Genomic DNA, 11,457 nt, shown 5'->3' with positions numbered 1-11,457 from the left:
CAATGCCTAATCGGTCCGACATATAATAAAAAATTACGCTCCCTACCTGCCTTCAGCCAGAAGGTCTTTTTAAGTTTCGAAATATAGACCACCTTAGTGCAGCCCTGTCACGGTAACATTTCCACAGAGGAAAAAAAATCACTCTTCACCCAGAGACAGTTAGTTCCATAAGTATTTGCACAGTGACACAATTTCTAATTTGGCCTCTGTAAACCACCAGGATGGATTTGAAACGAAGACATCAAGATTTGATTGAAGTGTATATTTTCAGCTTTAATTCAAGAGATTTAACAAAAATATCACTTTTTCTTAAAACACATTCTTAAGAAGAAGGAATGCACTGGCGAGCTCAGCAACACGAAAAGACCTGGAAGACCACGGAAGACAACTAAAGGTTGAGGACCACAGAATTCTTCCTTTGGTGAAGAAAAATACCTTCACCACATCTAGCCAGAACACTCTTGAGGAGGTAAGCTTATCATTTTTAAAGTCTAAAATCAAGAGATGCCTTCATGAATGTAAAAACCGAGGGTTTACCACAAGGTGCAAGCCACTGGAAACACTCAAGAAACGGAAGGCCAGATTAGACTTTACCGAAAACATCTAAAAAAAAAAGCCTACCCAGTTCTGGAACAAGATTCTTTGAACAGATGAAAACAAGATGAACTTGTACCAGAATGATGGGAAGAGAAGAGTATGGAAGAGGAAAGGAAGGGCTCAAGGTCCAAAGCCACATAATCTGTCAAACATGGTGGAGGCAGTGTTATGGCATGGGCATGTATGGCTGCCAATGGAACTGGGTCACTGGTGTTTATTGATGAAGAGACTGCTGATAGAAGTAGCAGGATGAATTCTGATGTGTATAGGGCTATAATATCTGCATGAGATTCAGAAAAATGCTGCAAAACTGATCGGACAGTGCTCAAAGTACAGATGGATAATGGCCCAAAACATACTAGGAAAAAACCAGAGCTTCTTAAGGCAAAGAAATGGAATATTCTTCAATGACCAAGTCATTCACCTGACCTGAACCAAACTGAGGTTGCTTGAGGTTGCCTGGTAAAGCATCTGAAGGGAAGAAATTCAGCATTCAGTGATGTTCATGGGTTCCAGACTTCAGGTAGTCATTGACTGCAAAGGATTTTCATCCAAGTATTTAAAATAATTCTTATACTTATGTTGGTTTCACCAATTACTTTTGAGCCTCTGAAAATGAGGGACTATATATAAAATGCCTATAATTCCTAAATGGTTAATGCAATATTTTCAATAAACCCCTTGAATTAAAGCTAAAAGTCTACACTTCAGTCATATCATGATGGCTTTGTTTCAATTCCATTGTGGTGCAGAGGCAAATTAAGACAATTGTGTCACTCTCCAAATACTTATGGACTTAACTGTATGTAACTGATGATGCTGGGACACAAGTACACATTGCTTCTTTTTAAGGGTTCTATAAGGTCACTAAAGAACTTCCTTATTTTCACCCTAAACTGAGGCCATGGTCTTTCCAGGTCCACTGGGGAATGATCAAATTTGAGCCAATGTTTTTGACTTTGCCATTACTGTCTGATTTAAATATTAACTCTGAGATAAACATTTCAACTCATTACACTTTATCTGTGGTCAACATTTTACTCAAGGGCAAAATTCATAAAACTGACACTTTTAATTAAAACCTATTTTACTTGCCTTGGGTAATGTCATACAAATGCTCTCAATTACAAATTTAGAATGCCAACACTCCACTAATGAATGCTGACCGGTGGAAGATTCTGAGGAACAACAAAAAGCAAAAAACAAAACTTCAAAGTACAACATTTTTCAAATACAAAACAAAGACAAATGGATACTTGGCTTTAAAGACATTTTGCTTACATTCTTTTTCAACAAGTAATTTAAAAAAATTTTGCATTTTGAAAATAAGCCAATGAATAAATCCCCAAAGATCTGAGCATACAAACGCTAAAAATCAACTTTAAAATTTTTAAAGCAAAAGGTATAATTCAAAAGTTGTTTCAACGGAAGGTTAACACACAACATCATCTGGATCATCGACCAGTTTTAAGCCATTACAGTTGTCCCAAATTGAAAAAAAAAAAAAAAAAAAAGTTTTTCTAGGACATATACACATAAAAAAAAACTAAAACAAAAAACAAAAAGCATTGAGGGTGTATAGACAGCAGGGTTTGATAATGTTTAAAAAGGTCCCTTCACACATTTATTCCAGAATGAAAAGAGTTTGGCAGGAGCAGGTTGATGCAGAATGGACTATTGGTCGAAACACATTCAGATGACAACTTGATTTCCTGCTGAGTCCTGGACTGTCACCACTCTCATCTAAATTATGAACACAATCATTTCTCAGCACATCAACACTACACTGTATGTGTGAGTTCAGCTGTAAATTTCTGCAGTGACTCTGCATGTGCTTCAGATTCACAGTCCTTCAGGGTCACTCCATACTGTCTGGGTCTGCCTGGGCCATGTAGGCATCCAATTCAGCATCCAGGTGACCTTTGGTCTTTGACATGTAGGCGTCCAGCTGGTTGTCCAGTTGTTCACGGGTGACAGCAGGTCGGCCAACACCTCGGCCCCGCCCGCGGCCTCGACCACCTCGACCAGAAAAACCACCACGTCCACGCAGTCCACCACGGCCTGTACACACGTACACGCACACACACACACAGCAATGGTGACTGGACAGCATTGATCAAGTCAATAACTCAGTGGCTTCAAGGTAGTCCATTGTCTTTATTATAATTCACTTCAAGTGAAAAGTACAATCATTTTACATGCTTAAACAATAGAAAAAATAACATAGCAACCCTCTGACCTCTGGCAGCTACTCCTCGTGCTGCTCCTCGAGATAGAGCGCCACCTCTGCCAGCAGCTCCTCCTCGGTGGCGGCCTCCTCTACGCATCGCCAGACGGCCAGCAGAGCTGCGGCCTCGCATGGGGGCACCTGTAGACACTCTCTTCCCTGTGAAACACAAAGTCATCCCATCACCCGATGCAAACCCAGGACATAGATTAAACAGGAAAAATCTTGAGCCTTGAGAGTGGAGCCCTGCTGCAGCAGGAGCACACTGTTGGAATATGAGCCATATGCACAGGTGAGATACTGTGGGAAATTGTGGATATACACCTCTCAGGGACAGAGCTCCCCTCATTACTCCTCCTCTGGCTCGTCCTCTTAGGCTTCCCCTGGTCATCCCCCGCATTCCTCCTCTGCCTCCAGCAGGTCCTCCACGCATCAGAGCCCCAATGGGCCGGCCCAGCCTGGCTTGGATGTTGCTCTTCCCCAGGCGCTGCTTCAGACTCTGATGCAAGTTATTCAGGGATGCAGTTAGGACAAAATTAAGTCAGACAAATGAGGTGGGCAAGACTGAAGAAAATTCATCCTACAGGTAGGTCAGCCTAAGCAGGTGTTCAGGCCAACAGTGGCCCTGCATGATAAAACACAATGCAGTGTCATCCAGCAAGACGCCCCGTTGGCCAATCACACACACTGTTTTGACTCGGGGATGGTTCTGGTCTGAATCCCAACTCAGTCAGTGTACTACAGACAAATCCTGATGAGCCAGCAACAATACTCCAGTTGGAACGAAACACCTCTTGGGGCAGACATGTTTCAGCCATACTGTAAAGCTATTAAGTCAATTTAATGACAACTAACCTATAATTTCACCTAAAGCCAGAGTGCATAATTCTACATTATCTAGACCAAACAATTTTTAAGCAGACTCACTACTATTGTTGGAAATGTTTAAAACTATCTTGGCAGGAGATTTAAAACACTACTTCTGGTTTAAAGTTGCTAGGAAGCCCAACTTTGTTGGAAGTGAAATACTAAATGACTTAATTCTGGATTGGTCTTGACTATTTAAAAAAAATACCTGATCTTTATTTGCTACATGTTAAACTTATATTCACCACCTTCTGGTGCTATATGGTGGGTTTGTAAATGCCATTTTGCTGGAAACTGCTGCCTACAGAGGACTGATGGGAGTTATGAACATAAATCTGTAGCATGTAAAAACAATGAGCTAAAGGAGACTAAGAGCTGGGTGCCAACTGGATGTGATATTAGAACCATGATCGATCCTTTCAGATTATCACACAGTTTAGACTTTGTTTCTTACTTCAGATGACTTCATATATCACAAAAGGATAACTGACTCTCAGCTTGTCTGATCTTTGGCCTCACCTGCTTGTGATTCAGAGCAGCTTGCACTGAGGGCCGGTTCTCCATCTGCTGGGCCAGCCGGCGATTGCGGGCACTGGCCAAATGCTGCTGTTGCATGGTGGCTCGTATGCTTACTGCAGTGGGCTGCTTGTTCTTCAGCATGTTAGTGAAGCTTTAGAGGTGGGAGGGAAAAAGAGGGAGGAAGTAAAAGAAGGGGACAGGGGATATACAGAGGAGGAGGAGGAAGCAGGGTTTCCACATCAAGTCATTTCTCATGTTACGGATGTGGCCACACATACTCTGTTGGCTCTTTTGTCATGTAAGACTTATGTTCCACCTGTTGGCACTCACTTTCTCTCTCAATCAAACGACAAACCAGAATTATTAATACTTGAATTTAGCATGTGTTTTCAAACAAGCACGAGACGACAGGCAAAGTAAGATAACGAAAAGAAACTCCAGAGTGAAAAAACAGAATGAAGGGCAGAAGCAAACAGAAGGTGCCAGAAGAGGAGCACAATTTGCCACTTACAGGCCTCCAGCTGACTGGCTGGGATGTCATCATGCTGCAGCAGCAGAGGCCCTGGACACGAGGAGTGCTTGGCCACCCAGCCACTTACAGCATGGACCGTGACTTATGGTTAAACCACTGAAAGACTCAAAGCAGGGAAGGAGAGATGGATGGGGGAAAGGGAGTTCTTTGTCACGTCCAAGCTAGGACTGAGTACCCAGTGTCTTATAGTCTTGGAGCAGAGAGGAGAAAGATGACGATAGAGCAGAAGGATAAAGGAGCATGTGCTTTAATTGCACTGGTTTGAGAGAGAAAAGTTTGAGAGAGGCAGAAAGGATTAAGAGGTGCCCCATCTCCCTGGTGTAGTTTAAGCCTTCCTCTCCCCTTTAACAGTGTATACTTGACGTATACTGTGCAATTAACAGGGAGCAGGAGTGCCAAGGCAGTTGTAGGACAGTGGTCTGGTCTAGCATAGGTTTAACAAGGCTTACCAAGTATGACCACTACCCTCTCCCCTTGTCTACGTGTGTGCACTGCTCAAACAAGATATTTGGCTCAGGCAAGCCTCTTCTGCTCCATGTTACAATCACATTTAATTCTGCTGTTGCATCAACAAATGTTGACAACAAAGTTGAATGAGCAGTGCACACACTGAGGACAGTCAGAATAGCATCCATGTCGGGTCCGGTCCCCAACAGTAGCCTTCCGTAGAGAGCACTAGAACCTTCACAAGCCAAGGTTGGCCCTTGCATCTGGTGTCTAACAGGGTGCGTGGCGCCTCACCGCTCATTTAGGGACACTTTGGTGGTGCTTTTCAGGACAACTTTTTGGGATGAGGCTGCACTCATTTTGATAGACCTTGCTTTCAGGCTCCTGGAAAAAGTTGGGACAGAAAATAAAACAAGTTCAACTGCTACTCATAGGAAGGTAAGTATGTAAAATATAGACTACAATATATTGGGTCAGAGAGGACAGTTAAAAATTACATCAAGTGTCTGACACAGGGTTATTACGACTGTATGCATTACTTATTCTAATCAAATCTTTTGCTGTTGTCTGGTTAATATGCTCCCTGCAAACTGGTGTCTGTGCTCAGTCAAACATTATTCAAGAGGGAAAGAAAACATCACTCTGTAACACCACTGCACGATCGGAGTGGACTTGTTTCTGTAGTTTAACAAGACAAAAACAGTGATCAGGGGTTTCTAGATAAATGACCAGCTGAGACTAAACTTAAATGAAACTTTAATATTTTGAGTTTATCAACTTTATAGTTCTGAATCAGGATCTGTAGTATTTGGATCAAGTAACTCATTGTGAGGTGTAAAGTAAGCAGGCTAAACATTTAAACAACATTCGCTATCTTCTGCCACTCATCTCCTTCTCACACAACAAAAGCTGATTAAGGATCTTCGGGATTTAGTTATCTAAATGCCAGAAGATAAATATAATTAGATTTGATAAGGAATTTGAAAGTATTCAGATTGAATTAGAGTTGAATTTTACTAGTCAGAAATGATATTAACCTTCAGCCAAGCAAATGAATTATCTAACAAGTAATGAAGACCTAACCTTAATGGTATCGTCTGTGAAGTAACCGATAATAAGGCCAATGGGTAGGTATGGACAGGCGTTTAACGTCTGCCTAGCCACATATCACAGATAGACAAACATATGTGGCGGAATCTGGACAGACAGCATAGGTGTCTCCTTCTCATGTGCCATGGAGCCGCGAGGACAGGTAGTTTTTGATTCCAACCCAGCGCCTGGTTCAGTAACACTCATCTACAGAGGAGATGAGTGTTACTGAACCAGTTACTCAGTGGACGGCTCACAGACACATGATTCAATCTGCTAGGAGGACAGCTACCACGGTCGAAATGGGACATCGCCATTTGGTGAAATAGTTCTGGGTCAAGAACACAGGCTTCCCTTTTAAAATTAGTGTCACCATTCTTGATCCCGACAAACCGGCCAAACTAACAAAAGCAAATCAGCTTGGTCATCGTAAACTTTAAATAGTATTCACTATATTCAAATCAACACTAGTTGTACATATTTGTATTTTGTTATTTTTAAGAAGTCCAAATAACTGAAATGTCTAATAATTTTTACTTACAGTGAATATTGCGTCGGTGGAGAGATAAGCCTTACAGCCGGCTAGCGTTAGCTTTAGCAGCTGTAGGGGCAGCACAGAGAAGCCGTGCAGGGTGTCTTATATTGTTCTGTTTAAACAGAAATTGTAATGTGCTAGCTTCCTAACTAAGCAGACGTAGCCACAATAACGCTAAAATGCCAGACAGTGTTTGACGACGCGTCTTTCTAAAATGGTGCTGCCGTCCGCCCTCCTATCCTCGGGAAGAAAATGGAGAGGATCTTATGACTCCACCGTCACAGTGACGTAGCTTCCTGTCCGGCGGCGGCGACGACGCTTTCTTTAAAATGGCTGCGGCGGCTGTAGTGGAGACTTCTTCAGGTAAAGATGCTGTCGCTGAAGGGCTGTTCGATCTCCTTAAACCCGCTATCCAGCAGCTCGACCTGCACGTACACTCAGTCAGGTAAATCCTTAATGGATGTAATTTAGTCCTCGTCTGCATTCCACTCCTCCGCAGTGCTTGCTAACTGCCCTGTGGGTCTGTCTCGTGACTGGTGCTGGTATCAGTTCTAGAACTGACATGTTACTGATATAACTGATGCTTAAATTGTTACTTGTCATAATTTTAATTTCAGGTATCCAAAATGAAAGACACATTCCAGATATCCATAATGTAATTTTGAATATCTAAAACGCCTTGTTACTGGTCAAAATGCCATTACGGATATCCGGATATCTACAATTATAATCATGACCAGAAACAATGCAATTGTAGATATCCACGAAGTTTAAAGGCAACCTTTGTCATTTTGATTTTGTTGTTGCTCTTGATTTCAGTGAGACTACCTGTTTTTAAATGAACCTGCACTGCTCTGCATTTAAAGTAATATATTTGCACTGCATTATTCATGTTGTATTATCTTGTTGGTTGAATGTGACTATTTTATTCTTTGCAGAGAAAGCCAGGTAGAATTAAGAGAACATATAGACAGCCTGGCCACAGGTAATTCGCTGTACAATGTCCTTTAAATCCATGATGCAAGTGTTTTGCTAACATTTTTTCATTATTTGTTATCCTTAATTAGCTTTTTAAAAATACATTTGTGACATTAAATAACATTCTTGCTAACCATTGGTTTTGGTTTTGTGTGTCTTGTAATGTACATTCTTTGCAGAGTTATGCAGGATAAATGAACATCAGAAGGTGGCTCTAGACCTGGATCCTTATGTAAAGAAACTGCTGAACGCAAGACGCAGAGTAGTGCTAGTAAACAACATACTGCAGAATGCACAGGTCAGTGGCCAGCTTTTCATGTGGGACTTCTTTTCAGAGTTTTTAAAGCAGGACTATCAATATTTTAAAAATTACTATGTTTAATATTTAACATTTAACATTTTCACTTGTAGTAACAAACCCACAGAGAATTACCACCATTTTGCAGTTCCCCTCAGTTCTACACAGCTTTTTTTTTTTTTTTTGCAACTTCAACTTGTTGATTGGTTTTCTAGTTGGCTAACTCAGCTCTCATGCACAAAAGCAACAGCAGACAGACACAGTTAGAGACCAGCTGGTGAACATAGTGGAGGATTTCGCAGCTAAAGAGCCAGAGATTTCCCTCGGGAGCTGGTAGAGACCAAACCAGAGCTAAGTGAGAGTGCCACTACTACTGGTACCAGTGCATGCACTAACTACTACTACTGTGTAGCAGAACTACTACACTAAATTTGCAGTGGTTGAAATTTTGGGGCATCACCTCCAGTCGAAGGAAAATAAAACAACCAAATTAATCAATCTCATCATCAGGGGTTTCATGGATCACAGCCTGCTTTTAAGAAATACACAGGACCAAAATGAGGATTGATTGAATCATCTGAATAAATGAGGCATTAATATTGAACACATAACAAAAAGACTAGAATCAAACAGATGAATAAAGGTGATATTTGAATGATAAAATAAACTGGTAACTTAGTTTGGCAATAGTGAATGAAGTGTAGAATTCAGAGCTATCAGAGATGGAAGAACTCTAAAGGACAATCTACTTCTCTAGGACTTAAAATGATGAATGCAAAGCACTATCTGACATTATCAAAGACAGCAGAGGTAAAGTTTAGCCTACTTTTGCAGTGTCGTCTCAGAGCTGGCCCCTTACAGTTGGATCCGAAGTGGTTCAGTGCTGACTCTACTAACAGCTCCCCAGCGAGCTGGCGCTCCCTGGAACGCCTAACTCCAAGGGAAGAAACAGATTTCATTAGGTTGATCAGTCTCTGGTTTCTTGGTCTGTTGTAGTTGAAATGGGATAGGCTCTGCTGCACTCACTTTCTTTAACTAGACTTTTTAAATAGTCTTATAAGTAATCTCATTGTCCGGACAACAAAACTTCCAAAATACAATCAAAGCGAGACTGAAGTATAAAAATATAAAAAATTAGGTTCATTTACTTTGGTATTGAGTAACAAACCAAGGCTGGTTTCAGATAAAGATCAAAATACACATGCAGCCTAACAAAGAATTAAAAAAAGCATGGCAGGAATACCAGTCTAGATGAGGTAGAATAAGACTGGAAAAGAACCTTGGTGAGCAGTTACACAAAAATCTTGAAGGACAAAAAGCAAAAAGGAGAAACCGAAGATAAGGTGAAGTAAAACAATTTAATCGAAAAAATCACACACTTCACTTATCACTATGGTCAATCAACAGTGGTTCTATACATAAATTGCATGAAAGCAGTGTATTACATGGATTACATTATATTATTATTATTATTATTATTATTATTATTATTATTATTATTATTATTATTATTATTATTATTACTATTACATATAATGTAAAGGAAAGCATATGGTTGGAATAACAATCAATGTGGCACATCCAGGAATCATTCAGAATCGTTTACAGGACCAGTTAACTAACAAGGTGATTCTCAATACCGCTAATTTGTGAACAACTTATCAACTAATTTGATTTACGATATAATAAAATCTGGTCTAAGCATTCCAAGTCACCATGATTACAGAGACATAGATCCAGTACATCTAGGATTACACAAGAGCTGCAGAGGTATCCATGGTCACTGGGTGGCAGTGTGGTCACACGGTAAACAATGCATTTAATTTTACATTTCATAACTTGGCAATTTTATAAAATCCTGACATGAGAATTAAACTAAATTTCATGAGAACATTTGCTGAGTAATTTTAACTTGGTTACTGAATAGTTAGACGTGTATTAAAGTTAATTCAGACAATTACTTAACCAATGGGGAAATCGTGGAATGTCACTTCAGGAATGTCATATGATTTATGGCAGAGGCTAAAGTGCTGATCTCAGAGACCACTCTGGGTGTTACAGAGGAAGGGGGGAGAATGGGTGTTCTGTGTGTGTGTGTCTCTGTCTCTGTCTCTGTCTCTGTCTCTGTAATACAGAGAGAAAGAGGGGCAGAGCTGATCATAATGTGTTTAGTTTTGACAATTTTCTTTGTGAAATATATTAAAGTTTGTTGAATAAAGTCTCTGGTCCGCTAGCACTTATCTTGTCTGTCCCCTTCCTGAAATGCACAGCCAGGCTGCCCTCAAAATGTTCTAAGCGAGTGCATGTCCCTTGTTAATTTTGTTATGTTAGAACATCAGCCTCCCTGGGGTGGAGAAGGTGGTTCCATGTCTTTTCAATGTTGATTCTGACACTTTTATTAAAAGGTGAGAAGTTTACCTGGTAGATCCTGGGAGTTTCTGAAAAGGTTAATCCTTTACACCCACCATTTATCTCCTTGTGGAATTCAGTAGAATCAGAGAGCTTTCCTCACTACAACTGCTACCTTTACTACTACTAGTACTACAACTAATACTTGTAGCAGTATTAGGTGTGGCACCTAATTGTTACTACAGCAGTAATTACCAATACCAGCTATTTATATTACTATTGTATTAACATTACTACCACTACCACCCCTAATACCACTATACTGCTACAATTACAGCTAGAGCTACTAATATCATCAGCACAATTACCAACCACTCAAGTTTAAAAACAGAACATACCACAAAAACCAAACAGTAAAACAATATACAAACAGCAACATAACCTAAATACTCTTTCCCCAGGAACGTCTGAGGCGACTCCACCACAATGTGGCAAAAGAGACGGCACGAAGAAAGACCATGCTGGAGGCTTCAGGAGTATTCACGTCCCGCTCCCCCAGTAAACCCTGACTCTCCTTGTCCTGCTCTGCACAACAAATACTGTGAACTGTCTTCACCAGGAGGGACACATCAATAAAGAAAACTCTAACATAGGGAGGACAAGTCTTCCTTTGACATTTACCTAGCCGTTTGTCTAATCACATGCTGATGTCCTGCTTTGTCTGATGTAATCTCAAAATCCAGGCTACTATCTAGTCAGCATTAGGCAGATAGGTTATTGTCTAATCCTCTGGCAAAATACAACAGGATCAGTTTTAAATATTCATTGTTCATTTGTAGTTATTTTCAGTGCACATTGAAGAAATTACTAGAAACAATTTAGGAAATAACAGACCTGTGAAATAAAGAGCTATCATCCGACCACTATGAGCGACACCACCAACGTTCTGATGTTTTAGAAATAGTCATAAAAATCTTTTCTCTGGGGGCTGCCCACAGGTTATGGGAAGCCATCAGTCT

General features: G+C 40.6%; 2 protein-coding genes across 3 annotated transcripts; one reads left to right on the top strand and one right to left on the bottom strand.

Annotated features, from left to right (window-relative positions):
• Window positions 1–2,097: 2,097 nt before the first annotated feature.
• Window positions 2,098–7,111, bottom strand: chtopa (chromatin target of PRMT1a). Its single transcript, XM_040121788.1, has 6 exons — window positions 6,820–7,111; window positions 5,484–5,573; window positions 4,211–4,361; window positions 3,149–3,323; window positions 2,837–2,983; window positions 2,098–2,658 (listed from the first exon to the last, which is right to left on the bottom strand). Exons 2-6 carry the CDS (start codon window positions 5,546–5,548, stop codon window positions 2,456–2,458), a joined length of 741 nt encoding a protein of 246 aa, XP_039977722.1. The 5' UTR covers window positions 5,549–5,573; window positions 6,820–7,111; the 3' UTR covers window positions 2,098–2,455.
• On the top strand, window positions 7,076–11,090 carry snapin (SNAP associated protein). Of its 2 annotated transcripts, XR_005706708.1 has the most exons (5): window positions 7,076–7,258; window positions 7,752–7,798; window positions 7,971–8,089; window positions 8,305–8,444; window positions 10,900–10,988. XR_005706708.1 is itself a non-coding variant. In XM_040121789.1 (4 exons), the coding sequence occupies exons 1-4, from the start codon at window positions 7,143–7,145 to the stop codon at window positions 11,005–11,007; spliced, it is 390 nt and encodes a 129-aa protein (XP_039977723.1). In that variant the 5' UTR covers window positions 7,080–7,142; the 3' UTR covers window positions 11,008–11,090. The 2 variants fall into 2 exon arrangements, 1 of the variants encoding a protein (XP_039977723.1); XM_040121789.1 differs by lacking the exon at window positions 8,305–8,444 and having other exon boundaries at window positions 7,080–7,258; window positions 10,900–11,090.
• Window positions 11,091–11,457: the final 367 nt, after the last annotated feature.

Source organism: Xiphias gladius, chromosome 24 (genome assembly GCF_016859285.1).
Source record: "Xiphias gladius isolate SHS-SW01 ecotype Sanya breed wild chromosome 24, ASM1685928v1, whole genome shotgun sequence".
NCBI classification, from domain to species: Eukaryota; Metazoa; Chordata; class Actinopteri; order Istiophoriformes; family Xiphiidae; genus Xiphias; species Xiphias gladius.
This window is presented reverse-complemented; position numbering and strand designations above follow the sequence as displayed.

What these genes read in the sequence shown, in the direction of transcription:
- chtopa (XM_040121788.1), bottom strand. Translation starts at nt 5,548, where the DNA reads ATGAGTGCAGCCTCATCCCAAAAAGTTGTCCTGAAAAGCACCACCAAA. An exon ending in GGGAGCTCTGTCCCTGAGAG is followed by an intron (nt 2,984 to 3,148) that starts GTGTATATCCAC and finishes TGTGTTTCACAG; the next exon opens with GGAAGAGAGTGTCTACAGGT. An exon ending in ACGAGGAGTAGCTGCCAGAG is followed by an intron (nt 2,659 to 2,836) that starts GTCAGAGGGTTG and finishes ACGTGTGTACAG; the next exon opens with GCCGTGGTGGACTGCGTGGA.
- snapin (XM_040121789.1), top strand. Translation starts at nt 7,143, where the DNA reads ATGGCTGCGGCGGCTGTAGTGGAGACTTCTTCAGGTAAAGATGCTGTC. An exon ending in CTGCACGTACACTCAGTCAG is followed by an intron (nt 7,259 to 7,751) that starts GTAAATCCTTAA and finishes TATTCTTTGCAG; the next exon opens with AGAAAGCCAGGTAGAATTAA. An exon ending in ACATACTGCAGAATGCACAG is followed by an intron (nt 8,090 to 10,899) that starts GTCAGTGGCCAG and finishes CTCTTTCCCCAG; the next exon opens with GAACGTCTGAGGCGACTCCA.